General features: G+C 42.1%; 1 protein-coding gene across 2 annotated transcripts; it reads right to left on the reverse strand.

Annotated features, from left to right (window-relative positions):
- Positions 1 to 1262: 1262 nt before the first annotated feature.
- NRIP3 (nuclear receptor interacting protein 3) lies at positions 1263 to 27992 on the reverse strand. 2 transcript variants are annotated; one of them, XM_082627695.1, is made up of 7 exons: positions 27753 to 27992; positions 13366 to 13527; positions 12770 to 12852; positions 10769 to 10908; positions 10072 to 10124; positions 9862 to 9956; positions 1263 to 3305 (listed from the first exon to the last, which is right to left on the reverse strand). In XM_082627695.1, the coding sequence occupies exons 1-7, from the start codon at positions 27924 to 27926 to the stop codon at positions 3299 to 3301; spliced, it is 714 nt and encodes a 237-aa protein (XP_082483821.1). In that variant the 5' UTR covers positions 27927 to 27992; the 3' UTR covers positions 1263 to 3298. The 2 variants fall into 2 exon arrangements, with proteins under 2 accessions (XP_082483821.1, XP_082483820.1); XM_082627694.1 differs by lacking the exon at positions 1263 to 3305 and adding an exon at positions 6910 to 9548.

The following is a 27992-nucleotide window of genomic DNA, read 5'->3' on the forward strand; positions in this document are numbered from 1 at the left end:
GCCCTCTACATTCTGAATTTCTGCTCCCCAGAGACAACTTCTTTCTTATCTTTTAAGATAAATCTCTTCTGGGATTTATCTCCCTATTTCGTAATAGCATGCTTATACTACTAGTTCTTGATTTTTCAGTCTGGGCTATTATTTTACTTCTTGCTATAGGAAATAAGCTATGTACTTACACTTCAATGTCCTCTCATAAACACATGTATTATTTCTCCATCCTCCATCCCTCAATATATCTATATCATCTTACTTAGGTAAATCACTATTCCTTACATTATTATAACTGTGTACATATTTATTCACGGTTGAATAAATTAGCATAATATGATTTCATTTCCTTTTTTTTTTTTTTTTTTTTTGCGGTACGCGGGCTTCTCACTGTTGCAGCCTCTCCTGTTGCAGAGCACAGGCTCCGGATGCGCAGGCCCAGCAGCCATGGCTCATGGGCCCAGCCGCTCCGCAGCATGTGGGATCCTCCCGGACCAGGGCACAAACCCGCATCCCCTGCATCGGCAGGCGGACTCTCAACCACTGTGCCACCAGGGAAGCCCTCATTTCCTTTTTTGACTGAAGTTAGCCACTACCTCTTTTTCCATGTTTCTTAAGTATTTAGCATTCAAGTATCTATAATTAATTTATCCCAAACTCTCAATACTTTCAAACACATCAGGTAGCCTATCAATTATTTTTTTTTTAAATTGAAGACAACCCTCCAGGGCTTCATCACCTCCTTCATTCTGGACTAGTTAAGTCCACTGCACAGGTTTTGCCCTAGAATAATTGAATAATTTTATCATTTCTTCCCCATTTCTACCTCTTTTTGTTTTTCTGAAAGACTTCTATCTTCCAAGTCTTTTGAATTTTCACATTTCTGTTATCCTGTTTTAAATTTACTACTTTCTTGACTGCCCTGCCCCCTTTTAAATAGCAATCTGTTCCATCTGGGAATACAGCATCTGATTTCTCTGACGATATTTCTAATGTTTTGAGTTTTTCAGTCTTTGTTTCGTGGCTGTGTTTTGTTTTGTTTTTTTCTGTTAGAAGCTTTTTTTATGGCTACCCCATGCAGCTTGCAGGATCTTAGTTCCCCGACCAGGGATTGAACCCAGGCCACGGCAGTGAAAACACAGAGTCCTAACCACTGGACAGCCAGGAAATTCTCAGAAGCTTTCCTTAAATGTCTGGAGATCCTTGGCTATCTATTCACATGTAAGAGTTAGGCATTAGAAAACTGACTGGAAGCTCTGTGTACATAGACAGGGCTTGTGATTGGTAGAACACACTGTGGTATTTTTCAAACTTCTGGTTGCAAACCCATTAGTGGTTTGTGAAATCAATTTAATCACTTGCTACAAACTTTTTTTTCCCAAAAGACAGAATAGAAAATACTGTCAGAATACATCACACATAAAAAGGAAATTGTTTTGTGAAACTTTGGTTTCACATACACACACATACACACATATACATCATATGTACATATTATGTACTGGGTCAATTCCATAAAGTGGGGATTTCTTATTGTGGGTGTTTTCTCAAAGAAGTTTGAAAAAAATACCACTTAGGGTACTCAAGATCAACTGCCAAGATGCATAGCTTCTTTCTCTTGGAAGGAGAGGTAAGTTTCTCTAGAGAAAAATTCTCTAAACTCCTGCCTGCTGGTCTGGTAGCCAATGTTCAATCAAGCATTTGTTGAGCACTTACTACATGCTATTGTGTAAAACAGATAAAACTTTCTGCCCTCCTGAAACTAGCATTCTAGTCAGGGAGACAATAAACACAGTAAGTTATGCAATATTTTGGTTTTGTGCTATGGTAACACAGTAACAGAAGGGAAAGCTGAATTCATGCATAGAGATGCTGGTAAGAGGTTAGATGTGGTAGGAGTGGTGAATGTTCTGATTATTTCATGAATGAAGTAGAAAGCAAGGCCATCAGCTGGCAGTATTAGGAGGCAGTATTAGAGACTTGAAAGAAAAGAGAAGGTGTGAAATAACTTAGGAACACAGCCCAGCAAACTAGAGCCCATGGCCAAATCCTGTTTTTGTACAGTCTGCCAGGTAAGGATAATTTTTATACTTTTAAATGGTTGGGGAAAAAAAACCTAAAGATGAATACTAAATTGCGACACGTAAAAATTACATAAAATTCAAATTTTATGAGTTGTATGGCAATAGGTAAGGCAATACTTATATATTGCCTTTGGCTACTTTCTTGTTACAATGGCAGAGTATAGTAGTCGTGAAAGAGACTGTATGACCTGAAAAGCCTAAAATACTTACTATCCGGCCCTTTGCAGAAAAAGGTTGCAGACCCCTGATCTAGAATAAAAAGGTGAATGACTAGGGAAATATGATTGCTGGGCAGTGTTAAGGGCCTGGGAGTTATGGACATGAGTTTAAAATGAGACCAGTCAGCATGGTTGCTGCATAGGGGTAGGCAAAGAGCTGGCTCTGACTGGAATTGTGGTTTTGCAAAGTGAGTGTGACAAAAAGAGAAGGTAAACTGAGTTAAAAGTATATGCAAGTGAATCATTATATCCATTGACCCAGGGATTTAAGTTGCTTATGAAGAGAGAAACTCAGGTTAGGGACAATGAAAGGTGATAATCATGGGAGTGTTGCAATCAAGTTGCTAGGAGATGTCTGGAAGACAGAGCTGGTGGTCAGACAGTCAGATACATGAGCCTGAGATCATGAAAGGGTTATAGTTTTTGGTAATAACAAGATCTAAGGTATGACCATCGGAGTAAATGGCAGGGAAAGGTAGAGGATAAAATCAGTGGAAGACTGTTTATTCAAGGAACCAATATGTCAGGGTGTTGAAAGGATCATCCATTTATGTAATTAAATCACTAAGAATTAAATCTGGGGTAGTGTTGGGGGGAGTGAAATGAGCCAAGAGCTAAACTTATTGAAAACTGAGGGGGAACGACCCAGGGGCTTGTAGATTTTGTAGATGATAGCAACAATGAAGGGACAGAATTGATATAATTTGATGGCATGAGGCTCAAAGCTGGGGGGTTTTAAGGGAAAGCAGAGGGAGAAATGTCTGCAAGATGTAATAATAAGCAAGGAGACCATCTACCCATCTGTAGGACCAGTAATAGAACCGTGGGAGAAAAAACCACCTTGAGAGAGCTGCAGTGAAAGCACTGTCCTAAGAGAACAGCCACATTTCAGGGTTCTGGGATCCAAGTCAGCGTAAGAGGTATCTGACGCTTCAGAATGCTGAACCCATCTTCAGTAGGATGCCTCCTCTCAGCTGCCAGTTGTTCCTGGTGGCTCCAACTAGTTCAGTTTCTCCAGGGGATAAACAAATTAACAAATGAATGACTAGGGGGTGAGGATCTCAGGTCTAATTTACTTCACAGTCTTTCGAGTAATCATCTTGTTTTTAGTGACTAATGGAGTCTTTGGTGATATGTATTTTACCACCATGAAACAGAGCAAATTAAAATTATTATGAGATGTATAAATCAAATATGAGTTATATAGTATGGTTTGTTAATTTAGGTATACTTCAGTATTGGTGCCCCTTATTTGATTATCAACTTAGGCTGATGCTGAGCTTCCCACCCATTTTCCCTTCCCTTTAAATTGTCACTCTTTTCAAGTCCTGGCCTTCCTCCTAGGCCTTACCTGCTGATACTGAGCCTTTATATCTGAAATTCTACTCCATGGGGCATACCCAGTTGGATTCTCCTCTCTGGCTACCCTTCCTCAGACCTTAGAACAGGACCCCTTCATACAGCCCTGTGACTGAATTGATCTTTATGAAACCTATTCACTTCAATGAACTTTCTATTCTCCAACCGGTTCTTATCTACCACAGAGAAACTGTTATGAACTCAGACACGTGGGGGATAGTTTCTGTAGAACCTTCAAAACAGAGTAGTTGACTCTTCATATGGGCAGCCCAGAAACAATGAAATTCTCATGTCCTTACCCATTTTCAAAATAAGTAAGATGAGAACCACAATAGCAGCCCCCCAAGTACAAGGGCATCCAGTATATCCAAGGAGTTCAGCATTTCACAACAGAATCCCAAGATATCCCATATTAGTTTGCCAAATGATGGAAGCAAAGTTAAATTCCCGTTATGCAGGCTCACAGCACAGAAGATTATATGTCTCCACTCCCTTTGTCCTCGAAGTCTCTCCTCTGGCAAACACAGGTATCTCTACTAGATCAGCCACACCCCCTCTTCCCAGCTTATTTCTCCTGTTCAAGGGTTTGAGTATGTCAGCATTGGAGTATGTGGGTTCCCTGAAGAGTTAGGTTTTCTGTATTCATTACACATTGGAAGGCTACTCTGCCTCCAGTAAAAACAATGCCAGGATTGAATTCCCCTCTCTGATTTTGGTGGCTGGGATTTGCTGGTTAGGGGCATAGGTCCAGGAAAGAGTGTCATAAAGGTGTGGGAAAGAAAGAACAGGGCTTGTAGTCATCAGGCTGCTAGAACCTTGGGACAAGTCACTACCTAAAAGCAGGTAAAGACCCAGCTTTTTCTCCATTCTGGCCAGGCATCTGGCAGCCCCAGTCTTCTGAAACATACCACAACCCTCGAATAAAAAGGTCTCTGAGAAAATAGATGTCACAATGCCCACATGCTTGACACCATGTGAGAAACAGCTGCCAGTAGGTCACTGACCAGACAAGTAAGCATAAAATAAGATAGTAGCATAGCTTAGGATGCACTGATAATGGAAGGAAGAAGTAGCGGCTAACAGAGGAGTCCAAGCTATAACACACAGACTAGTATGTCTCTGCTTTCTGATTTCTTGAGAACAGTAGCCTGCAGCTCTTCAAAGCTGCATAAAAAGCTCATAATTTCAGTCCAAATTAACGAGTCTATGTTTGTAGTGATGGCAATGAGTCAAAAAGAAACTACATTTTTTTTTTTTTTTTTTTGCAGTACGCGGGCCTCTCACTGTTGTGGCCTCTCCTGTTGCGGAGCACAGGCTCCGGACACGCAGGCTCAGTGGCCATGGCTCGTGGGCCCAGCCGCTCCGCGGCATGTGGGATCTTCCCGGACCGGGGCACGAACCTGTGTCCCCTGCATCGGCAGGTGGACTCTCAACCACTACGCCACCAGGGAAGCCCCAAAAAGAAACTACATTTGATTCACAATGCCATTTAATAAATATGTCCTAGAATCAAAGAATTTTGGCATTAGAAATGACTTTGGAAGTCTCCTTATCTAACCTTCCACCCAATGCAGAAATCTCTCTCCAATATTGCTAGGAAATGATCACCCCACCTTTCACTCCCAGTGAAAGAGAATTTAGAGGCAGTCCATTTAATTGTGCTAAGCAATTGTGTCTTGATACTACTCTGAGCCTTAGCTTTTCCATCTGCAAAATTGTGAACACTACTACCTTCTTTGTATAAATTACTATAGTCCCTGGATTAAAGTAGATGCTTCCCTCCAACTGAGTCAGGATATGCCTCTCTGCAACCTCCACCTATTGGAAATGCTTGCTTTCTGGTGCCAGAAAGAACACTTTCCACATGACAACTCTGAAGACCATAATGAGGTTACCATTGCCCTTTTCTGGATGCTCCACAGATTATATATACACCCCTGTCTTACAAATGACATCTCCTACACACAGAGTCTTTGATACTTCTACATAGAGAATGTGCAATCAACTAAACACCAATATCATCTTCACAGGAATTTCTGTTAATCCAAGTTCTCCCCCACTGTGCAAGTGCAATAGATTTTTTTTTTTTTAGTTTCTACTTTGTAACAAAGTGAATCAGTTATACATATACATCTGTTCCCATATCCCTTCCCTCTTGCAATAGATTTTTAAAAAATGGAAGTCAGGATTTTTGTTTGTTTGTTTTCGGTACACGGGCCTCTCACTGCTGTGGCCTCTCCTGTTGCGGAGCACAGGCTCCGGACGCACAGGCCCAGCGGCCATGGCTCACGGGCCCAGCCGCTCCGCGGCATGTGGGATCTTCCCAGACCAGGGCACGAACCCGTGTCCCCTGCATCGGCAGGCGGACTCTCAACCACTGTGCCACCAGGGAAGCCCCAGGATGTATTTTTTAAACTCTGTTAAAACAATTTTGTTGGTTTCATTGTATTAAGGTGATTATGAATCTTGATTCTGTTGCTCATTGTTTAAGAGTCAGATTGGTTAAGTCTTTTTACATTTATTATATTTAGAATAAATGGACAAAAGTAAGACAGAAAACCTTTTGAGGTGGAATGGTAATATCATCTGAGTAGTGGTAGAAATATAATTCTAGATTGTGATAACCACTGTCATAGGTATAGAATGTTTCTTGTTGACTATTTAATAACTACACTGTTTAAATACTAAAAATATTAACACTTAAAAGGTAAGTTTCTATCATCTGTAAAATGCAGTTATTTGCAACGTCATTCAGACCTTAACTTTATATATTAAAGTTCATTCAACCCTCCCCCTTCCCAAACCTCTTATTTGTTTGAACCAAATAAATATTTCCTTTCTAAATAAATAAATATTTATAAAAAGTAAATTCGTAAATAAAATTTCTAGAAGTAAATGTTCTCTCACACACTGGGGATCCACCATAAAAGATTGTTCTCACAAACAGTTAAATCTTTGAGGGACTACCATAAGCCAACTACTTTACACAGGTTATCTCATTTGATACTGTGAAGCAAGTACTATTATCACTTCTGTTTTGTAGATTACAAAGCCAAGCTCACAGAGGTTCACTAATTTGCCCAAGGACATACAGCCGGTAAGAGGGAGCAAAAGGGCTAGTAGCAATGGAGGAAATGAGGACCACAAAGCCTTGTGTTCAGAAGATCCTTTAAGAGAAACACAGATGCAGCTGGGCTATGCCTGGGCTCCGCCATCTTCCAGGGGACCTGACACAAAGACTTTGTCAGACAAGCACACAGAGGGGAAGATTTCACTTTATTGTTACATTAATCTCACAAATAAACTCAACACAGCCAGAAACACTGAGCAGATAAAGTGCCAATGCAGAGGCCTGGCAACAGAAGGAGGGAGGAATCCAGTTCGTCTCCTCCATGTGCCCAGCCTGGAAAGATATTTCTATTATACAAGAGTAAGGGCAGCTGACATACCAAGCAACCCATCTACAGACACTTTGAGCTAAGGAATAGAAAATCTTACCAGGTGGGGTCTGTGCAGGGCAAGGAAATAGAAAAGTCAGAAAACATTTTTTCCTTTAGGTACCTCTATCAAGCCTGAGGTTTAAAGCACAATTATTCGGTTAGTGAATTCAAATGGTCTGACTGCATGGAGTGAGATTATGATACCATAAGCTCAAATCACCCCAATTGTCTCTATTCCAAAACTGGAAAGTCACTGACTGATTTTCAGAGGCCAGAAAGATCACTAAAGGCCATCTGATCAACCCCCTGATGCTATATAATCCTGAACTCGAAGGGTCAAAATCAGTGGCATCTTTCTAGCACCTGAGAATTCCTGGCCTCACTTGGTCCGCAGGGAATCTAAATAAGGATAAACCAGGCCAAGGAACTTCTAACATGCCTCACTTGTGGCCAAGAGTCAAGGTTCAGAGTGGAACTTTCAACTAGGGAAGAGGTGAAGTATTTCAACTCAGTCCTAGGATGAGAAGCAGGCCAAAGTGGTTCCATGATAGGTAAGGGAGGAGAGTGGAGAGGCCTCAGTGGAAAGGTGCAGGTGCCCCCATGTAAGAAAATGGGGGTAGTTTGAGGGGGCACTGAAGGCTGGTAACATAGGATCACCCCTGCTGAGCTTCAGATGTGGCCTCCCCTACGGTGGCTGTGCTTAGTTTTCCATCTTGCTTTCTCTGTAGAAGCTGATAAGAAGGGCCTGGGGGAGACGCATTGACAACTGGCTACAGTATGGCTGCCTAGCTGTTCAAATGGGGGTCACGTCACCAGGTTCCCCTAGTCTTTAGGGAGCTTCTGAAAAGCTGAAAACATTCAGAGTTCCAAAGAGTTGTTTGATAGAGACAGTAGCTTAACGCTAGACAAGATTGTTGGTGGGATCTGGCAAAGTTTTAAGTAGGATCATTAAATACTCGAGGAACTGCTGCTATGAACCAAGGGTAGACTTGGGAATCTCTTAAAGGGACACCCACAGCTGGCTATTTTTCTGACTTCTCTGAGCACATCTCTGACCAAACTGAAGGGGAGATTCCATTACAGGTATCTATGTGCCCAACTGACACCCCAACAGAAAGGCTTCAAGAAACCCCATGACCTCTTTGAGAGGGTTCAGGAAATACTGAGGAGTCAGAAAAAGTTGCTGTGAACTCTTGGGCAGGCTCCCGCCCTGCCTCTTTCCTTATACCAGGACAGAACTGAAGAGCTTCCCAATCATCAATTCCCTGCCAGGAAGTTTCATTCCTGGCCCCCATCCCAGAAATGTTTCCCTAGGTAGGCTTTCCCACCAACTGATTCTATCCTTCTATTTTGGACCTGCTCTGGGTTTTTTCATCTCCTTTCCCCACTCTTGTTCCCAGCTACTTGAGTCTGATGCAGACAAATAACAGTCTAGGCAGGAATACTGACTGGATCTTGGGGTTATCAACATCTGACAATGATGCCCAGATTATTTACTGAAGCCTTCAATTCCATCTCAGAGAGTGGTTAATGTTCTTCTGTCTGTGAGTCCTTCCTCCTCCTCCACTCCAAGACGTTCAAGGTGAGAAGCCACCTCATTCATCTTTATACTCATGGCTTTTAGGCACCAAGATAAGCACCTAAATGTGACAGTTTGGGTCAGGGGACTTCTAGTGGGCTTAGCACACAGGATGGAGGGCTACCCAGATCCTCTGGCATCCATCCCCAAAACATAGCCTTCCCCTACCCTGCCTTTTTACAAACCCTCACCTCTTCATCCTCCTCTCAAGGCTTGATGCAACAAATGAGAATGAACATGGCCTTGGCCTTGGCTTGTCAGGTCTGAATTCTAGGTCCCCTCTGCCACCGACTCAGTATATGAGCTTAGACAATTCAATTGCCTCTCCAGACCTTTAAATGAAAGGGTTGGACTAGATGATTTCTCTGGGCTCTTTCAGATTAATTCATACTTGAGAAATCAATGAGTGAATTAGAAGAAATTCTAATTCTGAGCCATAGGTACCCTGCATCTCTTTGAAATAGCTGGAAGGAGGTAAAGGTCAGATTCCTGTTCACTATACACTTTAACTACAGGAAAAGAAGCAAGTGTATCTATGGAGAAATAGAACGTAGCAGCCCCTATACGTGACTAATAAAAGCAATTTCCTTGAAGAAGCAGAGAAATAGGCCACAAGTGGGACCTGGCAGTGTCAAAAAGGTCTATAAATTAAGTGATCAAAGGAGTAAAAAACAATGGCTATAACCAGACAAGCACAGACTAAAGTCTAGAGAGGTCTGGGTGGGAAGGACCCCCTGGAGCTTCTATTAGAGGGGGGGACTTGGTCCAAAGCAAGTTGCTACTGCATTTGGTTCAAACCCAGTTTTCTTAATCTGTCAACCTGGTATGTGTGCACACGTGCAGACATGCTGCAGGCTGTAGTTATGCTTCTGAAGTGCTGAAATGAGAAAGAAATAAAAGAAATGATACCAAATTCAAAGAAGTTAGACTGAAGGCAAGTACAATTTTAGTTTAAAAGCTACTCATCTTCCCCACCACTCTATGCAGTATCATAGTATGCAGTATCAATGCCTACAAGATATCATGTGGGCTATAGAGTTTTGTGGGATTGTGAACTCTGGGGGTGAGGAGGGGTATACTTGTGGTATGACTGAAAGTCAAAAGCAGGATACAGCTCAATATCCTGTGTGAGAATCCCTCCAGTTAATGACCAATGGATTTTACTTGACCTGACCCATTTGGGCACTCACTTGTCTTCATTCACGGAAACTGTCTCCTCAAAAGGGATTTCTTGCTTGTCTGTCTTCCCCATGATCAGCCGGTGCTTATCCAAGTTTATGATGCACTGAAAACAAAGGAGAATCACTGGTTACCGTCAATGATCCCACTATGGGGTCTCCACGTAAGAGGACCCTTGCCTCAGAGAAGAAGTACCGATGGGAATGTAGAATCAATCCTACCTTCAGGGATCGGAGAGTCTGGAGACCAAGGGACAAGTTTTTCTCGTTGTCCTCTAATAAAAAAAATTAAGATTTAACCATTTTCATGTTGGTTTAGAAGTCAGCCTTTTCACCATTAGGTTCTATGCAACCTACCTTCCTTCCTTCCTTCCTTCCTTCCATCCGTCCATCCATCCATCCAATAAACAGCTATTGAGCATTTATTATATTAAGTAATTTTCCCAAATCATTATAGTTAAAAGGTGATAGAGTCAAGATTCAAACTGAAGTCTTTTTAACTCTAAAGGACAAAGGCCTTTGGACAAAAACCAGGAACTTAGATAGAATAGAGTACATGAGGGAAAGTATAGGAGTTGGTGGGAAATTATGAAGGGAATTATGGCAAAGGAGTAAGAGGATCTTGCCCTCTACCTCCAACTAGCCCACAGAAAGCTCTCAGGGGCACACAGAAATGTTTTCTTACCCCTTGAATTTTTTTATTCTCTGAGTGATTCTCAACATGTCTTGAATGTAGCTCAAGGCCCATCTGGTACTTCAGAAGGCAAAAACTGGGACAAGATTTATAGTAAAAAAAAGTGGAAACCTGGGATTTTGAAGAAGTCAATATTTACAGGCATAAAATCCCATGAGGGTTTGGTGGAAGGAGGGAGAGGGTTGAGCTTAGGGGTCCACAGGTCCAGTCCCCCATTCTACTCACCAACCACGGCTGCTGGGCAGTCCAGGTGGAGGGAGCCCAGAGTGATCACTAGGTGCTCAATCTGGCCCACTACTTTCAGATGTCGGGGTAGAGAAAGCTTCTCTCCTTCGTGCTTGTGAGATCTGACATGCTCCTTGAGTCTGCACCAGAGAGGAAATACCAGAATCCCCTTGGCAGAAGTTTCTGGTGGAATCTGGCAATGCCTACCTTCTGACACACAGCTGGAATTTTCCAGAGATTTCCTGAGTTAATTTACCAAAAAAAAATGCTAGTCTACATTTCTTGTTTCAGCACTTTATCCTAAACACGCCAGGAGATATAAAAAACTAAAGATTCAGCTCCTGTTCTCAAAAAGCTATGTCACTGTCTGCACTGGTGGAATATGAGAGTTGACACACTCACAGAATCCTTTTCTGCATCTCAACATCCCCCGCTATGTGCAAGGCAATTTAGTTAACATATCCTTTTATCCGTCTGTGGGTAACAGATCTCACAGAGGGCAGGTAAATCCTAATTTTAGAAGATGCTTTGTTCAGTGTCTAATTTTCTCTTTGTCTATTTCAGTCTATCCTCATCATTTAGTCTTAGGCCATAAGGATGGTGGAGGCAGGCACTTATTTGTTAAGTACATTGATATCAGCATCAGCAAGGCATATTGTGGAGAAAGTCCTAATTAATTTAACTTGTTTGTCTAGGGGAGGAAGGAAAGAACAGCACCAAGGTTTCACACAGTTATGTAAGCTGATTGGAACAGCTAGCACCGAGCTATTATGAGTTGGTGGATAAATACTTAATTATGGACTTTCTGTGCCAATACTTCTGCTTTACTCCATTTCCTCTCTTTTGGTGTTATAGCCCATCCAAAAGAAAAATCATTGCAATTTTACAGATGGTTATTAATTCCTCTGGAATCATGGCAGTCTTCTGCCTAATTATGCACCAGGACATTATTAGTCTTTCTGGAAACATCATGTTGCACTACAGCTCATCTCTTCACCACATAAAAAAGCTCAGGATTCTTCTCATAGGAGCACTTGTGTCCTTGGACTCCACCCCCACCCCACCCCGTCCACCGCCGTAAACAGCCATGCACAAAACCCACAGAGCCAGCTACAAAGAGTCACAGTTGTGGTGAGGGGTGAGGAGAAGGTAGAAATGAGAAGGAACAGAACATGTAGCAGAGGTCACTGATTATACAAATCAAGACTTGTGCAAGCCCTGCTTAAGAATAGGGATATTTTGAAAGTAGCTTAAAATGGGCCATTATATCTACCCTAGTGATTGTTTCAATACAGAGATTTAGGCTGGGGAATGCTTTGTTGTACTTAGGGCTAGAGAGGTGGAAAAGGATATTGGGTTGATCCTCCCAATTCTGGGCTAGACCTCAGGGCCCATCTGGTACTTTGGAGGAAAGAGAAGGAAGAAGAAAGGAAATAAAAATACAGGTTGAGTGAAAAGGAGGAAAGATACAAAATGGTTTTCTCTGACTAAAAAAGAGGAAGAACCCAATTCCAGCTATTAGAGAACTGAAGATATTCAATATATGAGGTGTCTGCCTCACACCCAGTTCCCAGCAGGGGCAGCAGTAAGATCTGATTTTATCTGTTATTTGCAGAGAGGAAAGGTACTAATCACCCCTGTGATGGTTCAGGACCAACAGCAATAGCAGCTCTATTCCACGGTCTGACTGATACTTCTTGGGACAGGCAGTGTGGCCTCCAGAAGGTCCCCAAGTAAGCTAAGGCCAAGCACCTCCCTGATTTTCCTTCACGCGCGTACACCGCCAGGGCAGATCCTTCTAACTTGTTGTCTGGGCAGGGCACAAATCAGGATCAGGGCATGGCACGCAATGAGCCAAGGATCTCATACTTTCTCATTCCGGAGCCCAAAGGTCTTTGCTCAAAACTTAATTGATGGGAGTTAATGGAAAGCCTGGACTTCAAAATAAATTCAAGCAAAGAGTGTATTAGCATGTGACTTCCAGCACAAGTGGCTACTTACCCCAGTCTGTCCACACAGGCTGAAGAGATGAGATTATACTGACAGCCTGTGTCAACCAAGGCTTTCACATCCTTTCCAGCACACTGTGGAGAGGAAACACACTGTTCAACAGGAGCCAGAGAGGCACAAGGGAAGGAGATCCAGAGAGCAAGCAGCGGATGTCATAGGAAAGGCAGGGCTGGAGAGCATCCTCACAATTATGGGTTGGTAGTGTCCCATCTTTATCCATTGCTGAGTCTCCTTTGAGGGGTTCTTTTTCCTGCTGAATCTAGAGCTTACAGAGGATCCCAAAGGACTTTGGGTATTTCATTCTATACACCAAGTGGCTCTTAATTGTGTGTGTGTGTGTGTGTATCACATACTCCTTTGCAAATCTGATGAAACATTTAGTCCTTTTCCCCATAAAGATGCACATGCATACAAATTACTGCATATATTTCCAGTGTTGCATGGAGTGCTCCCCTTAAAACTCATTTATAAATTCCATGATAAGACCCACATTCTATACAATTTGGAGGAGAGGTCCCCATTATTGGGATAATGGGCCCAAATCCTATTCTCCAGAAAACCTGGAAAAGCTATTCTCAGAACATTACCTGGCAAGAAACCAAAATCATGTCATCATCCTCAGACTTCTTTAGCCCCTCAGACTTGGCATGATTGAGTTTGTTGGTCTTGGAGGCCCAAGGGACACGACTGCTTCGGAGCTTTGACAGGTTGGTTTCCATGAGGCGCCTCTGCAGAATGTTATGAGGTTGCTTGAGGAACAGAAAGCAGAGGCTTCTTAATGACAGGCCATTTCCCCCCTTCTCTCATTGTCCCCCAGGGGCTGCAGAAATAATGAAGGAGCTGCCCATAACTGAGCTCTACCTTTGCTTCTTATTTATTCTTCCTTCAAGTAGGGAACTTCGTGGGTTTTATCAGAGCAGGAACTATACACCAATTTGTAGTAGGCAACCCTGAGTGAATGAAAGAGCAATGTGGGACCCTGGGAAAGGTGGACAGGGCTGATAGTCCATGGCTAAAGAGAACTAAGGGACCCTTGTAACTTGTACTACCGGGGCTTGCTGCTTTCCCTTCCCTTACAAGGCCATTTCAGGAGGAAAGTGGCCATAGTCTATGTGGAATAAATGTATCTTTCCAGGGGACTTATAGAAAGGGCAGCTAATTCTCACAGGCCAAAGAAACCTCCTTAGCACTGGTTTTCAGGACTTCTGTGTACTTCTATTTCAAGTCTCACTCCTCACAGTATTATCCTTTGGACCCAAATACATGTGCCTTGGTGACTTGGCTCTCCTGTGGGCTGAGTTATCCATGGGTGGATGAGGTAGGAAGACAGGGATTCATACCTGCTGAATAACCCTCTTAGGAGACACACTTTAGAACCTGGCAGAACCCAGAGGAATCATCCTTACTGTTATCCTCTGGACCTCAAGGAGCATAAGGCTCCTCCTGCCGTGTGCTTGTCATCCATTCCCGCTCTCTTCAATGGGCCAAAAGTGGAGTATAAAAGGGACAGAAACTGACCAAGAAGCAGGGGACTTAATTAGACCTTATATCTCTGCCAGGATACCTAAGGTTAGGAATATGAATGAGGAATATGAAATCAAGTCTGCTCTTTGATAGAGCTTAGGAGAGTTACTAGGGCAGATATATCTATGTTTTATTGTTTCTACTCAAAGTGGCCTCCAGAAAGTGTAAGCCACCTCTTAAAGTCGTTTGACCTGAGAAATTTCTATACAAAAGCATATTCCTAGTTTACAATAATATTGAAAATCCCTCAAAGGATGGAGTCTAACCCCAAGTTTCTATGTGACACATACTAGATGGCATTCCAATTCTAGGGGGGGAAGAGAGTTACTCCTAGAAGCCCAGAGCCTAGAACCTTCCCCAGGAAGTGGGTAGAAGTGCAGGAGGTCTTCATTTCCACCATATTACAGATTTCTGAGGAAGAATGGAGTCAGAGCCATGACTCGCTGTAACCCTGGTGAGGCGAAGAAATGGATTCCCAAAATACACCAATTCTTGGCAAGGCAGATTTTAAATTAGTATTCTTGGGAAAAGGAGAGAGAGGGGCATTTAAAAGAAAATGAGAGCTTCTTAACTTGACAAGGAGCTGGAGGAAGTGCTAACTCTGATTTCCTGATTGGACCCTGGGAGAATGCTTTGCTCCTCAAAAGAAACAGAAATTCTTCATTCTTATCTAACTAATGAGCCTAGATTCATACTAAAGCAGGTGTTTGTTTCTGTAAGGTCCATGCTTAGCATGACCAACTCAGATAAGCTGGATTTGTAGAACTGAAGACTGGAAGGGACTTCAAAGGCCATCTAAACAAAGCCCTCATAACCTAAAGTTTGAGGCTTTCCTTCTACAGTGGTCTTGCCCAACACCAGTTTACCTGGTTATTCTGAATCTTGAGAGGAGTCTAATCATCACTGGACAGATCAGGCAAACAAGGAAGGTTCTGAAATCGTTTTCCTTGAAGTCATCTCTCTTTGAATTTTCCTACTCTACCCTTTCTCCACAGGCTATACACATACTCAAAGTTCTCACACACTGGGAAGAAAACTCCTCCACAAACCCTCAGAGCCTGCCTCCTCAGTGCCATGTCCTAATCACAACCCTGCCTTAAACGGTCTTAAAAAAAGGTCAAAATCACTAGTCTATTTCCTGACATCCTATATTTTCTTCACTGAAATCACTCTGATCCCACAACACCAATAACGATCTCCTAATTTCCAAATCCGACAGACATATTTCAGCCTTCATTGTACTTGACTTCTCTAGGGCTTTCGGTCCCACTGACTATTCCTTTATTTAGTATCCCAAAAAAGGTTCAAACGTAATACATCTTCAATATAAAATATTCAAATGTCACTGAAGTATATACAATTAAAAGGGAAAGCCTCTGCAACCCTTCAAACCTTCTCAGTTCTACTCCCTACAAAGAACAACCATTACATTTAGAAGTACATCCTTCCAAAAATTTTAACACATCTACAAACATAAATAAAAACAGGAGGGAGGGAGATGCATGAGGGAAGGGATGTGGGAACAGATGTATATGTATGACTGATTCACTTTGTTATAAAGCAGAAACTAATAAAAAAAATAAAGTATAAGGAAACTGAGAAAAAAATAAATTATAACTATATAAAATGAAAATAATAATAATAATAATAAAAACAGGATTATACTATAACACTCTTCTAAATTTTTAAATTTTTGTTTAATATATGAAAGGCATTTTTCTATGTCAGTACATATAATTCTTTTCATTCATTTTTATGACTAGAAGTCTTCATAGTATAGTTCAGGAGTTGAAAATTCACAGCCAATAAACTCACATGAACCTCACAGATGCTCTTCTGTAGCCATTTAATTATGCCCTTATGTTTGTTTGTTTTAATTTTTTTTTTTTTTGGCCACACCACATGGCGTATGGGCTCTTAGTTCCCTGACCAAGGATCAAACCTGCACCCCCTGCACTGGAAGCGTGGAGTCTTAACCACTGGACCACAGGGAAGTCCTTGCCCTCATGTTTTAAATGACAACGTAACTGTACATTTACCTCTGCTCCCAATGAAAATTTCACTAAAATGATAGTCAAGGAACAAGAAAGGCCTAAACCTACAAGAACAAAGAGAATAGTAAAGTAAGCAACAACAATAACAAAAAAAGAGATTTTGACAAAATTTTGGAATCTAAAAAGCAGACGAAAAACTGGTAACTGACCTAGACTAGAGAAAGCTAAGTGCTTCACACCATTTTACTTCATGGAACACTGGAGTGGCAGAGACTGCCAGTTGCTAATTAAAATCCATGATCTCCTCTTCTTTCTGGACAGATACCTAGATTATGTTTCCCAGCCTTCCTTGTAGTTAGGCAAGGCCATATGACTGAGTATGGCAAACAGAATGTGAGTAGAAGTGACACACACCACTTCTAGGCCTGGCCTGTAAACCTCTCCTGTGTACACTCCTCCATATTCTTTTCCACTTCTGACAGACTGGAATGGAGATGACCCTTAGGGTAACCTTCCTGGAGGTAACATGTTGAAGACAGAAGAGCCAGACACTCACTGTCAGCCTGGGTCTCTAAATGACTACATGAAAGAGGGCTGTCTTGTTGACCTTTCCACTAGAACTGTTACCTAAGAAAAAATAAACTATTATATTTGAACTATTTTATACTTGGGCGTCTAGCTGTAAAAGCTGTTTTCCTACTTAACCTAAAACCCTGGAAAAGCTGAGGAATTAGAGGTATTAGAACCTCTACAATTGGAGGGTATGATTAGAGTTGGAAAGAGATTAGTATAATGCCTGCATAAGACTCCTACTTGATCCAGACAACTGGGAAGAATGCCAAAATTTTATTCTTTTTGTAAGAGTAAATCAAAAGACTCTGGTTGGTTGACAGTTTGGCTAGGCTTAGAACAGATTCCTACAACAGCTAAGAATGAGGGTGGAGTGCCATACTATACCAGAACTGAAGAATATGAGTTGAAGGGCTCACATGGAGCCTTGCATAATGAAAGATACAAGACCCAAACCAAGATTTCACATCATTAAGAATTTTTGGAATATCATGGATGACAAAGATTCCAAAAGTTTCCAAAGAGAGAAAGATGATTTCAAATACAAAGGATTAGGAACCAGAATTACATAGGACTATTCAGTGGTAATAATGGAAGCTAAAAGACAATGGAATAATACTTTTAACAAATCTGACAGCACATAATTTCTAAACCTAGCCAAGCTATCAATTAAGACTCAGGAAAGTTATTTCCCAAGAATCCTTAAGCAGCTTCTGAAGGATGTACTCCACCAAAGTGAGGGAAACCAACAGACAAAGAAAAAAGCATAGGATCCAAGAAACAGAGTATACAATAGAGAAGAGAAACAAGGGAAATTCTGAAAATGGTGTTGAAGGAAAAGTCCAGGATATTGGCTGTGTGGTGGGCCTTGAGAGCAACCAGCCCAAAATGAAATGGGAGGACAGAGCATTCCAGGAAGGATGTCTCCCAGAAAAAAAAAAGAACCTGCTAGATCATCTGCAGTTTTAAGGTACTTGGAGGAGATTTCAATTTTATATAGAAAATTAAAGGGAAAAAACTAGGCAATTATTAATTTTGATAAAAATAAATATTTGTATGAGAAAGGAAACATAATTATGGTACAGTATTTGACTCAGCTGTGAATAATATGAATATAGTCATAATAATGTAAGCAGTAAATGCTGATTTGACCCAAGATAGCTATTTAATTGTTATTAACATATTACAATATTAATATAGTAGGAGAGGGGACATGATGCGACGGTATAAGAGAATTAAGGAACAGTTTAAATTTTTTTTAAGTTTCAAATTATATACATGTGTTTTTTGATAAAAAGTAAATTTTAAAAATATACATTAAGAAAGCATACAGACACAAGAAAAGCCAACTTATGATGGCTTAAATGGAGGTGTATTTTTTTCTCACATAACAAGAAGATTGGAGGTAGGCAGTTGCTGGCATTAATTCAGCAGCTTAACAATTTCAGGGCTACTGTTTCCGTAATTCTCTTGGATATTCCCTCATGGTCATATGATGGGTGCCCCAGCTCCAGGCATTACATCCACATCTAAGGAAGGAGGAAGGAGGAAGGGACTCTGCGCCATCTATCCTTTTTATCAGGAAAGCAAAAGCTTTCCAGAAGTTCCCTCAGCAGTCTTCTGCCTGTATCTTCTTGGTTAGAATTCCCACAGCCACTTCTAACTGCAAAGGGGTTTGGATGAATTTAGCTTCTGCGTAGAGGAGTCAGGTAGATAGAAAAGGGCTGAAAATGGGTGATGATTTAGCCAACTAACAGTGCCTGCCAAATCATGCAAAAACTGAAGTGTGTGTACATGTGTGCGCATGCACGTACATGTGTGCACACACACGTACACGCACACACCAACAATGTAACTTAGGCAGATGTAATGTCAGGTTACCCTATAACCAACCACCTTAGCACCTATTTTTTTTACATCTGCCCTACTTTCTGCATTTTAAAATAGCACATCATCTATAGACCTATGAGTCTGTGGTACAAACATACCTCAGTTTATTTAACTACTAATGGACATGTAGATTATTTCTACATGTTTGCCATTAGAAACAATGCTTCAATAAACTCAACATTCCATTTTTTTGAAACTCTCCTCCACTGGCTTCTAAAACCACTTTTCTGTCTATTCTGCATCTGTCTCATTTATTGGCTCCTTTGTCTCTGCTCATTTCCTAAATGTTAGTGTTCCTTGTTGCTCTATCTTAGATCCCTTTCTCACTCTACAAAACCTTGTACGGCAATCTTATCTGCTTTCATTGCATAAATTACTACCCTTATGATGATGACTCCATCTCATGCCCAGCCCTCACTTCTGAGTTTCAGACCCATAGAACCAACCGCCTCTTTGAACTTCTCCACTTAGACACCCCACAGGCACTTTCAAACTTAACTTGTCCCACTGATCTTTCCCACAAAACTTGTACTTTCTCCAGTATTCTCCATCTTGGTGAGTGAAATTTTGCCTCTTTAACACCCTGTAGTTTCCTCTCCACTTCTGCTGTTATTGCTAAGTTCAAATAATCTCCTAAGACATTATGTTCATGTTCTCCTTCCCCTACAGTGGCTCCCTTGCCAGCTGTATGAAACACAAAATACTCAATTTAGCATTTAAGATCTTCCACTAATTCATCCTCCTTCCCAGTTTTATCTTTAAATCCTCCATGAAGGCGTTCTACTTTAGCAAAAGGACCACTTATCACATACTACCTTGGGCAAATCACTAATCTCTCTAAGCATTACTTTTCTCTCAGTCTCACCTTCTTCATCAGTAATAAAAGAGGTTTGAGCTCCAAAGTCCTGTTCTATTTTAACATTCTGGATTATTCCCTTTACACCAACCTGGTAAAATGGCATCACTACATGCCCATCCATTCTTGATTCTTTTCTTTTCCTAAACTTCCATCCCAAGTATAGATAGTCCCCAACGTACAATGGTTCAACTTATGATTTTTCGACTTTGTGATGGTGCTAAAGTAATACACATTCCGTAAAACTGTACTTTGAATTCTGATCCTTTCCCAGGCTGGTGATACGCAGCACAACACCCTCTCGTGATGCTGGCAGAGGCAGCAGCCGCAGCTCCCAGTCAGCCTCATGACCAGGAGGGCAAACAACGGATACACTTACAACTATTCTCTACCCATACAACCATTCTGTTTTTTCACTTTCTATACGGTATTCAATAAATTAGATGAGATATTCAACACTTTATTATAAAATAAGGCTTTGTGTCAGATGATTTTGCCCAACTGCAGGGTAATGTAAGTGTTCTGAGCACTTTTAAGGTGGGCTAGGCTGAAATACAATGTTCAGTAGGTTAGGTATATTAAATGCATTTTCAACTTAACAATATTTTCACCTTACAATGTGTTTATCAGGATGTAACCCCGTCATAGGTCGAGGAAGATCTGTACTGTTGCTACTTCCTCCAAAACTTATCTGGTATCGATCTACTTCTCCTCATCTTTACTACTTCCAATCTAATACAAGCCACCATCATCTCTTTTCTGTGCTACAACAGCCTCCTAACTTATCTTCCACCTCTTCCTTCACCCTTCTCCAAATCATTCTCTACACAGAAACCAGAGTAAGCTTTTAAAAATATAAGTGAGATAATACATTCCCTTACTCAAAAGCCCTTCAATGGCTTCTCATTTTTCTTCAGACAAAATTCAAACTTCCTACCACGGTCTAGAGGGCTCTGTGCCATCTGGCCCCTGTCTATCTTTCCAACCTCCACATACATACCATATACACACCACTCTACCCTTTATTCATCCACACCTCCTTGCTCAAAAACTCTTTCCCATTCTAATGCCCTTGCACCTGCCATTCCCTCTGCCTGAAATGTTTTCCCCTAATATTTCAAATAGGTAGCTTGATCTCATCTTTCAAGTCTCAGCTCAAATATCACTTCCTCAAAAACGTCTTCCCTGACCATACTATTTAAAGTAGGCACTCCACTTCTTTAGTTGCTAACATATACCACTATTCCTTTCAGAGTAATTATAAGTTCAGAATTATTTCGCTTATCTAGTTGTTTATTATTTCACTCCCCCACTAGAGTGTTAATTTCACAAGGGCAAGGACCTTCATTGTCTCGATCACAGCTATGTCCCCAGCTCTTAGCATAATACCAAATGAATAAATCTCTACCCTTTACTTCTTCAAAAAGCCTTTCTTGATTAATATCATCCAGTTCTTTCCTTCAGAATCCCTTCAGTACTCGTACATTACATAGTTTGTACTACTTGCATTCTCATTCCTTGACTGTTGCTTTGTAAATATGCTTAAGTGGTTTATTTTTGTTTATTGAAATATTGCCTCTCCAAGGGCTATCTTCTACTTTCCAGGTGTACTTCAAGATACACAGTATTAGTTAGGTGCTGCAGGTACTCTGGTGGCCTTTCGGACATAGCTATGTCATCTTCCTGACATGGATCCTGCTTTATGCTTTAGCTCAACAAGCCAACACTAAGCAGTCATAGGTTCTCTACTGTTCCTGCAGTGTGACTGCTAAACCCTAACCAGCATTTAGGCATCTAAATCCTAAGCGGGCAAACTCAGATGTGCTGCCTTTATCACCATCGGGAGCTTCTGAAAGAAATGGGCACAGTGGGCAATGCTGTATTACAGGTAGACATAGCTGAGGTTCCTCAATCTAGAAGCCAGTCTGATTCAATATCTCTTCTAACCAGGCTGTAAAGTGGGAAGAAAAGTGAGGTGAGAGGAAACAGGCTATACTGCAGGATACCACAGAATCATGACTTGAGCAAGAACTTCTAAGGCCACCTTCTCAATCCCTTTACCTACGCTGCACTGAACCCAGACAGAATCAAACTAATGGGTTTCTGTGGTCCACAGAATGGATCAGACTGGAAAATAGGAGAAATTATAGAAGTCTGCTTTCTTTGTAGCATTTACTCTCAGAGGAGAAACCCAAGGTTTCTAGCTTCCAATAGAACTACAACTAGAACCACTTAGAAATAGGGGTCAGCAAATATGGCCCACAAGCCAAACCCAGCCTACTGCCCATTTTTGTAAATAAAGTTTCATAAGAACACAATCAGCCCCATTTGTATTGTCTATGGCTGTTTTGCATTACCTCAGCACAGTTGAGTAGTTGAGACAGAGACTGGCCTGCAAAGCCAAAAACAATTACTATCTGCTCCATTTCAGAAAAAGTTTGCCAACCCTTGACTTAGAGTACTGTTTAAACTATATATGCTTTGGAGTCAGACAGAGCTGAGTTCAAGTTAGTAACCACCTTGCAGAGCTTTTGTGAGGATGAAATGAGATGGTTTGTACGAAGCATTTAATACCGTGTCAGGTATAAAGTAAACACTCAGATTTTAATAATTATATGTATGTGTACATATGTATTTTAAATTCTCATGCTCGGCTTAAAATTGAAGCTGATTACCATTCACTTTTTTTTTCTTAAAAAGGGCATGAAATCATCTTACTCCACTTTCGTCCTCACGTACACTTTGTAGACAGACATGGACTCCTGACTGACTCTCACTTCAAGCCCAATATACACGTCTCTGTCTGGTCTTGGAAGTCTAAAAGGGCACTAATATCTGTGCCTTCTCTTCTTTATTTACTAGCTGAATATACAACACGTGACCCTTTCTACACCACAGGAACATAGACAGATTGTCCTTAGGTTTACTGCTGCTCAAAATCACATGGAATCTACCTAAGGCAGTCTTGTCACATTGTCCCAGAACTTCTGTGTTCTCTTTGCCTTTACCTTATGACCCAATAGACATGTTATTTCAAAGAGAACAGCTTTATTGCTGATTGTTACCTGCTGGTGTGAGATGGTGGTTTCTCAACCACCCATGGCAGACTGCATTTTTGTTACAAAGGACTCACACAAGAGCAGGGACTTCAACCAGATAACCTGTAAAGTTCTTCTTACTCTGAGGTTCTATAGGGCAAAATCGAAGCAGCCTCCTCTCCATATAATCTCATAGTCAGTTGACTCACCGGGAATGATGAAACTCTAGTCAGAGGTTGGTCACCATCACTACTGTCACACCAGACCAGAGTAATCGCTGCTTCCACTGAACTCCTCTAGCACTTATTGACTATAATATCTTGACAACTACCATAGGCTTCCTGGTTGTATTATCTACATTTTCATGGAACTATCTATTCAACATACATCTACAACTGAATAGCTAATAGACATCCCAAACTTAACTTCTTCAAGAATCAAATTCCTCTTTTTTTTTTTTTTTTTTTTTGCGGTACGCGGGCCTCTCACTGTTGTGGCCTCTCCAGTTGCGGAGCACATGTTCCGGACGCGCAGGCTCAGCAGCCATGGCTCACGGGCCCAGCCGCTCCGCGGCATGTGGGATCTTCCCAGACTGGGGCACAAACCTGTGTCCCCTGCATCAGCAGGCAGACTCTCAACCACTGCGCCACCAGGGAAGCCCCCTGGTTCTTATTCCCTATCCCTAACCCACTCCTCTTGTATTCTTAGCCATCTCAGTAAATGAGAAACTTTATTCTTCCAATTGCTAGATCAAAAACCTTGAGGTCATTCTTGACTACTCTTTCTTTCAGATCCTTAATCCAATCTCTCAACTAAACTTGTCAGCTCTGTCTTCAAAATAACCTGAGAGTCTGATCTTTTCTTGTCCCCTTCACTGCTAGCACACTGCTCTGAGCCACCACCATCTTTCGCCTGGATTACTATCTAACAGCTTCCTAACCAGTCTCCCTGCTTCTACTTTTGCCCTCTACAGTGAAATCCACACAGTAGTCTACTTTGTGAAGTAAGTCATGTCGTGTCACCCCTCTGCATAAAATTTTCCAGCAGTTTCCCATATCAGATTAAAAGTCAAATATCTGTACAGTGATCTATAAGGCCCTAAGTAGTTTGGCCTCCCACTCTCTCTCTGATGTTATCTCCTATCGCCCTCCTGTTGCTCACTTTGCTCTGGCCACAATGGCCTTCTTACAGTTTTTGAATCACGCCAAGCACACTGACAATTCAGGCCTTTGCACTTGCTGTTCCTTCTGCCTAGAACATTCTTCTCCAAGACATTTTGCTCTCTCATTTCCTTCAATATCTCGTATAATGTAGTCTCATCAGACAGGCCTTCCCCGACCACCCTAGATAAAATAACAGGGTTCTACTCCATCCTGCCCTGGCCATTACACTCCCTATTCCCTTATCCTGGTTTAGTTTCTCCATAGCACTGATTACATCCTGATATATTATACATTTACTTGATTTATTTTCTGCCTTCTCCCCCCCCACAAGAATGTAAGTTCTATGAGGGCAGGAACTCCGTTTTGGTTCACTACTATATCTTCAATACCTAGATCATGCCTGACATGTAATAAGTGTTCAATAAATATTTGGGGACTAAATTAATTAATCAGTCCTATCCTTCCCCCTAATCTATAAACTCATTGTACAGGTAAACTTTGCTGTCTTCTTCTTTGTGGTCCTGGCACCTAGCATTGTGTCCTGAACATAGCAAGTGTTCAAATAATGTTTGCTGTAACTAGGATTTGATCATGGCTCTGGAAATCTTCAGTTTGCACTAGATCCTGATGTTATACTGGTATTTCATGCTCCTCTTCTAAGACTCCCAAGTTCTCTGGTCCAAAATCTATAACATTATGGATGTCTTGTGGCATTATGAATAACTTATCTACAGGATACCACCCAGGGCTGCCCTCATTGACAGAAATTCTGATCAGGTAGATTAGATACTAGGAGTACAGGGCTAGTCATTTCGTGGTCAGTTGGCTTTGCTGTGTTACACCATCCTTCCCCCAGCCTTCTCCTAATTCTAGTGAGTTTTGCTAAAGCATCTGGCTAGAAGCAGAATCAATCATAAATAGGAAAGCAAAACTGTCTTTCTATTGCTGAATAAGTCAGGATATAGCCTGATGGTCAGTAATATTATCATATAGGAAAGACAGCCTATTATCCCATGATATGACTTTTTAAAAATTAAAAAGTCCTTACCTCAATGAGAAGAACATTTATGAACCTGGTAGCTAAAACAAAAGAAATTAGAATACGCAAAACTCCAAGAGTGATTTTTTTCTCTACCCTCATCAACTTGAAAAATAATAATAAATGAAATAAAATATTACTCACTCATATCTCTGATTTTGGTTCTTAATCTAATACACAAAAAAGAGCACAAGATAAAAGGACAAACAAAATAAGTCAGCCAGACATAAGAAATAAAATTAATTTCCACAGTAGACTTTGTAGCAGCCAACTACGCACAAACAGGAAAAGGGCAAAGGTACCTCCCTAGGGTCAAGAGAACAAGAACACATTTGACTGCCTATGGATGCTCTTTGCCCATCCAAAAAAAGTTGGCAGGCTGGATTCAAATAGTGAATGTTACAGAAACAGCACGGTAAAAGGTAGATAATTCAGAAAACTCAGCAGTATAATTCTAATATAGATCACTAGTATGAGAAAAACAACCCACAATCTTCTCACTGGCACAAACCCCAGAATCAATTAAAACTAATTTGTCCTTTCCCCCCTATCTCCCTCTGGTGCCATCCCTTCCCTTTTCTTGTCCCTCTTTTATTGAGTTTGTACTATAGATGTATACAGTCAATTTTTGTATCCTCAAAAATTTCACTTTGGTGAGAGAACACTGAGTCAGCACTGGTCTATACTACCAGATTATCCGTAAACTGAAGTGATATAGTACTTCTAAGGTTATTTCTAAGATTATCCTGATCCAGCAGCATAAGTTCCAAGAAAGCTTAAGCATGCCACTTCACCCCAGTACTCAGAGCTCTCCCAGCCCTATTTCAGTCTGCCTTGGCATCTGTGACCTGTTCTAGCTCTTCTGTGCAATCACTTGCACATTACAGGTGTGAGAATAGTGCGAGAGGGACATCAACTCATGGCAGTGGGGGGAGGCAGGAGAGAGAAATTGTGAACCATGGTTCAGGGTCTCACAATAAACTGCTGTGTGTCACATCCACGGCAATAACCTGCTTCCTGAGGAAGCTTCTTCCTTCCAGCCTAGTGCCTGTGTTCTATGCTGTCAGCTCCTGTGTGGCTCGACGAAGACAGACTGGGGTCAGAAAAGCAGATGGAGTTCTTCCTACACAGGATGAAGCAGTATAAAGAATGCCAGGCCGAAGAATGGAGAGGCAGTTCCTCAGGGCTAGGAAACTTCCTGACATCCCAGGACAACCACATGTCAATCATATCTTAAATCCAGCATGAAGGGAAAAAAAATTCCACATTGTACGTATTTTCCTATTACTGTTTATTGGCTGAGGCTTCCAGGAACTAGGATTATTGTGGCAGGAACTAGGATTATTGTGGCCTGAAGGTAAGAAGACTTGAACCTGATTTGCTAAATGAATCTAGACTGTAGTAAAGTGAAAGGAGGGAAGAAAGACAGTTATCGCTTTTCTAGGAATACATTTCAGTCACTCACCACTCTGAGTTAACATGAATCAGATTAACTATCCTGTGGCTTGTGCAGGTAAAATACCTTTTAAAAAACAGAGCAGGATAATTGAGTAGACATCCCCTGTACAATAAATAACTAAAAATAATTCTCTATCACAATGGGGGAGGGCAAATCTGACCTTGGGATCTATGTGTCATTAGAGTTGACTTAAAAGAAGAAGAAGAAGAAGAAGCAGATTCAGCAGCTCTGCCCTCCATACCCATCTTGTGGCGGGAAATGGCAATTTCAGTGGCCCAGGCTGACACCCCCCTTCCCTGACAAATTAAACATTCCAAAAGCTCAAAAACTACTGGAAAAATTAAACAGAGCATCTACTTCATTTAAAAGACATTTAAGTAATGCTTCATAAGTTATTGCCTAGATGAATAAAGTGATCGTGAAATTCAAGAAAACAAGTTAAACTACAAGAAAATTCCAGATAAAACTACAAAGCTAAACATCAATTTGGTCCAGTGACTTAAATATAAGAGTCAGATACAGTTCTTTAAACTAGTAACCCTTAGGCCCCCATAGGATCCCTCCTATAGATAGAGGACAGTACAGTCTTTGAACTCAGACCTCCAGTCCTGGAGTTTCTCCTTCTTAATGCCAAGAACAACCCTGCTAGAAAAAAAGACTGCGCCAGCCCCAGCTCCAGCTCCACACATCAGCCGGTTGAGTAGCTGGGGCAGCCTGGCCTCCTCCCTCTATCCACTCTTTGGGGGTGGAGTAGCAGGAGAGGAAGATGATGAAGAGAAGTTTGGGGCTCAGGAAACCTTCAAGGTCCACCCTTTTTCTCTCCCCGCCCCCTGCCCTCCTGTTGGAAGGTCAAAGGTAGATGAGACCAAAGTCAGACGGAGAAGTAGATTTTGCATAGGGGGTAAATGGATTCAACAAAAGTCAAGTGGATCTGGATGTGGTGACTGCCCAGAAAGCCCCCTTCCCACTTCGTTCTCTCCTTCTCACACCACTTAGGAGTCACCTCTGTCTGGGTCACGGGCCCGGCCAAGCAGCCTGGGAGGCAGCGGGAGCTACCCTGGCTGCGAGGCTCAAGCCCCAAGCAATCAAACTCGGTACTGCGGAACATGGGAAGGAAAGGGGACCTGAGGGCAAAAAGGCAGGGCTGGGTCTCTTCTACTCCAGAGGAGAGACACGAAGGGAGGAAGCTGCGCTGAAGGGAGGGCGAGCTGGAAAAGCTACGACGGAATCCCGAGAGAAACTAAAGCAGGGGGGTGCTGGATGGAGAGGAATCCGAAACAGAGCAACAGCGAGACAGCCGACAGCGGCCGGCGGCCGGTGGGGGCCCGGCCGCTGACTCAGTGAAAGCTGCAAAGGGCGGGCCCCGGGAGCCCTCACAGCGCGATGGTGACGGGGCGCCGCGCGCGGGGACCCCGAGGCGGGCGCGGCCGCGGGGGCTCACCGTGTCCTTGGACGAGCCCAGCTTCTTGAGGCCGTCCAAGGGCAGCAGGTCGGCCGAGTCCTTGTGGATGAACTGCACGGCCTGCTTCATCCGGCGCTGCTGCCGCAGCGACGCCCCCTCCCGCCTGTCCGTCTCCTTGCGGCCGCCCTCGGTGAGGAGTCCTGAGTAAAACATCGCTGAGGCGCCCGCGGCCCAGCGTCCCGGTCGCTCCCCGTTCCCCGGCAGCCCTCAGCCTCGAGC

The sequence above is a fragment of the Mesoplodon mirus genome (genome assembly GCF_964341445.2).
Source record: "Mesoplodon mirus genome assembly, chromosome: 7".
Taxonomy (NCBI): Eukaryota; Metazoa; Chordata; class Mammalia; order Artiodactyla; family Ziphiidae; genus Mesoplodon; species Mesoplodon mirus.

Excerpts from the sequence above, each read along its gene's own strand:
- NRIP3 (XM_082627694.1), bottom strand. The coding sequence starts at position 27,926 with ATGTTTTACTCAGGACTCCTCACCGAGGGCGGCCGCAAGGAGACGGAC. Across the intron at positions 13,528-27,752 it reads TGGGCTCGTCCAAGGACACG|CAACCTCATAACATTCTGCA; the intron begins GTGAGCCCCCGC and ends CTGTTCCTCAAG. Across the intron at positions 10,909-12,769 it reads GCCTGTGTGGACAGACTGGG|ACTCAAGGAGCATGTCAGAT; the intron begins GTAAGTAGCCAC and ends TCTCTGGTGCAG.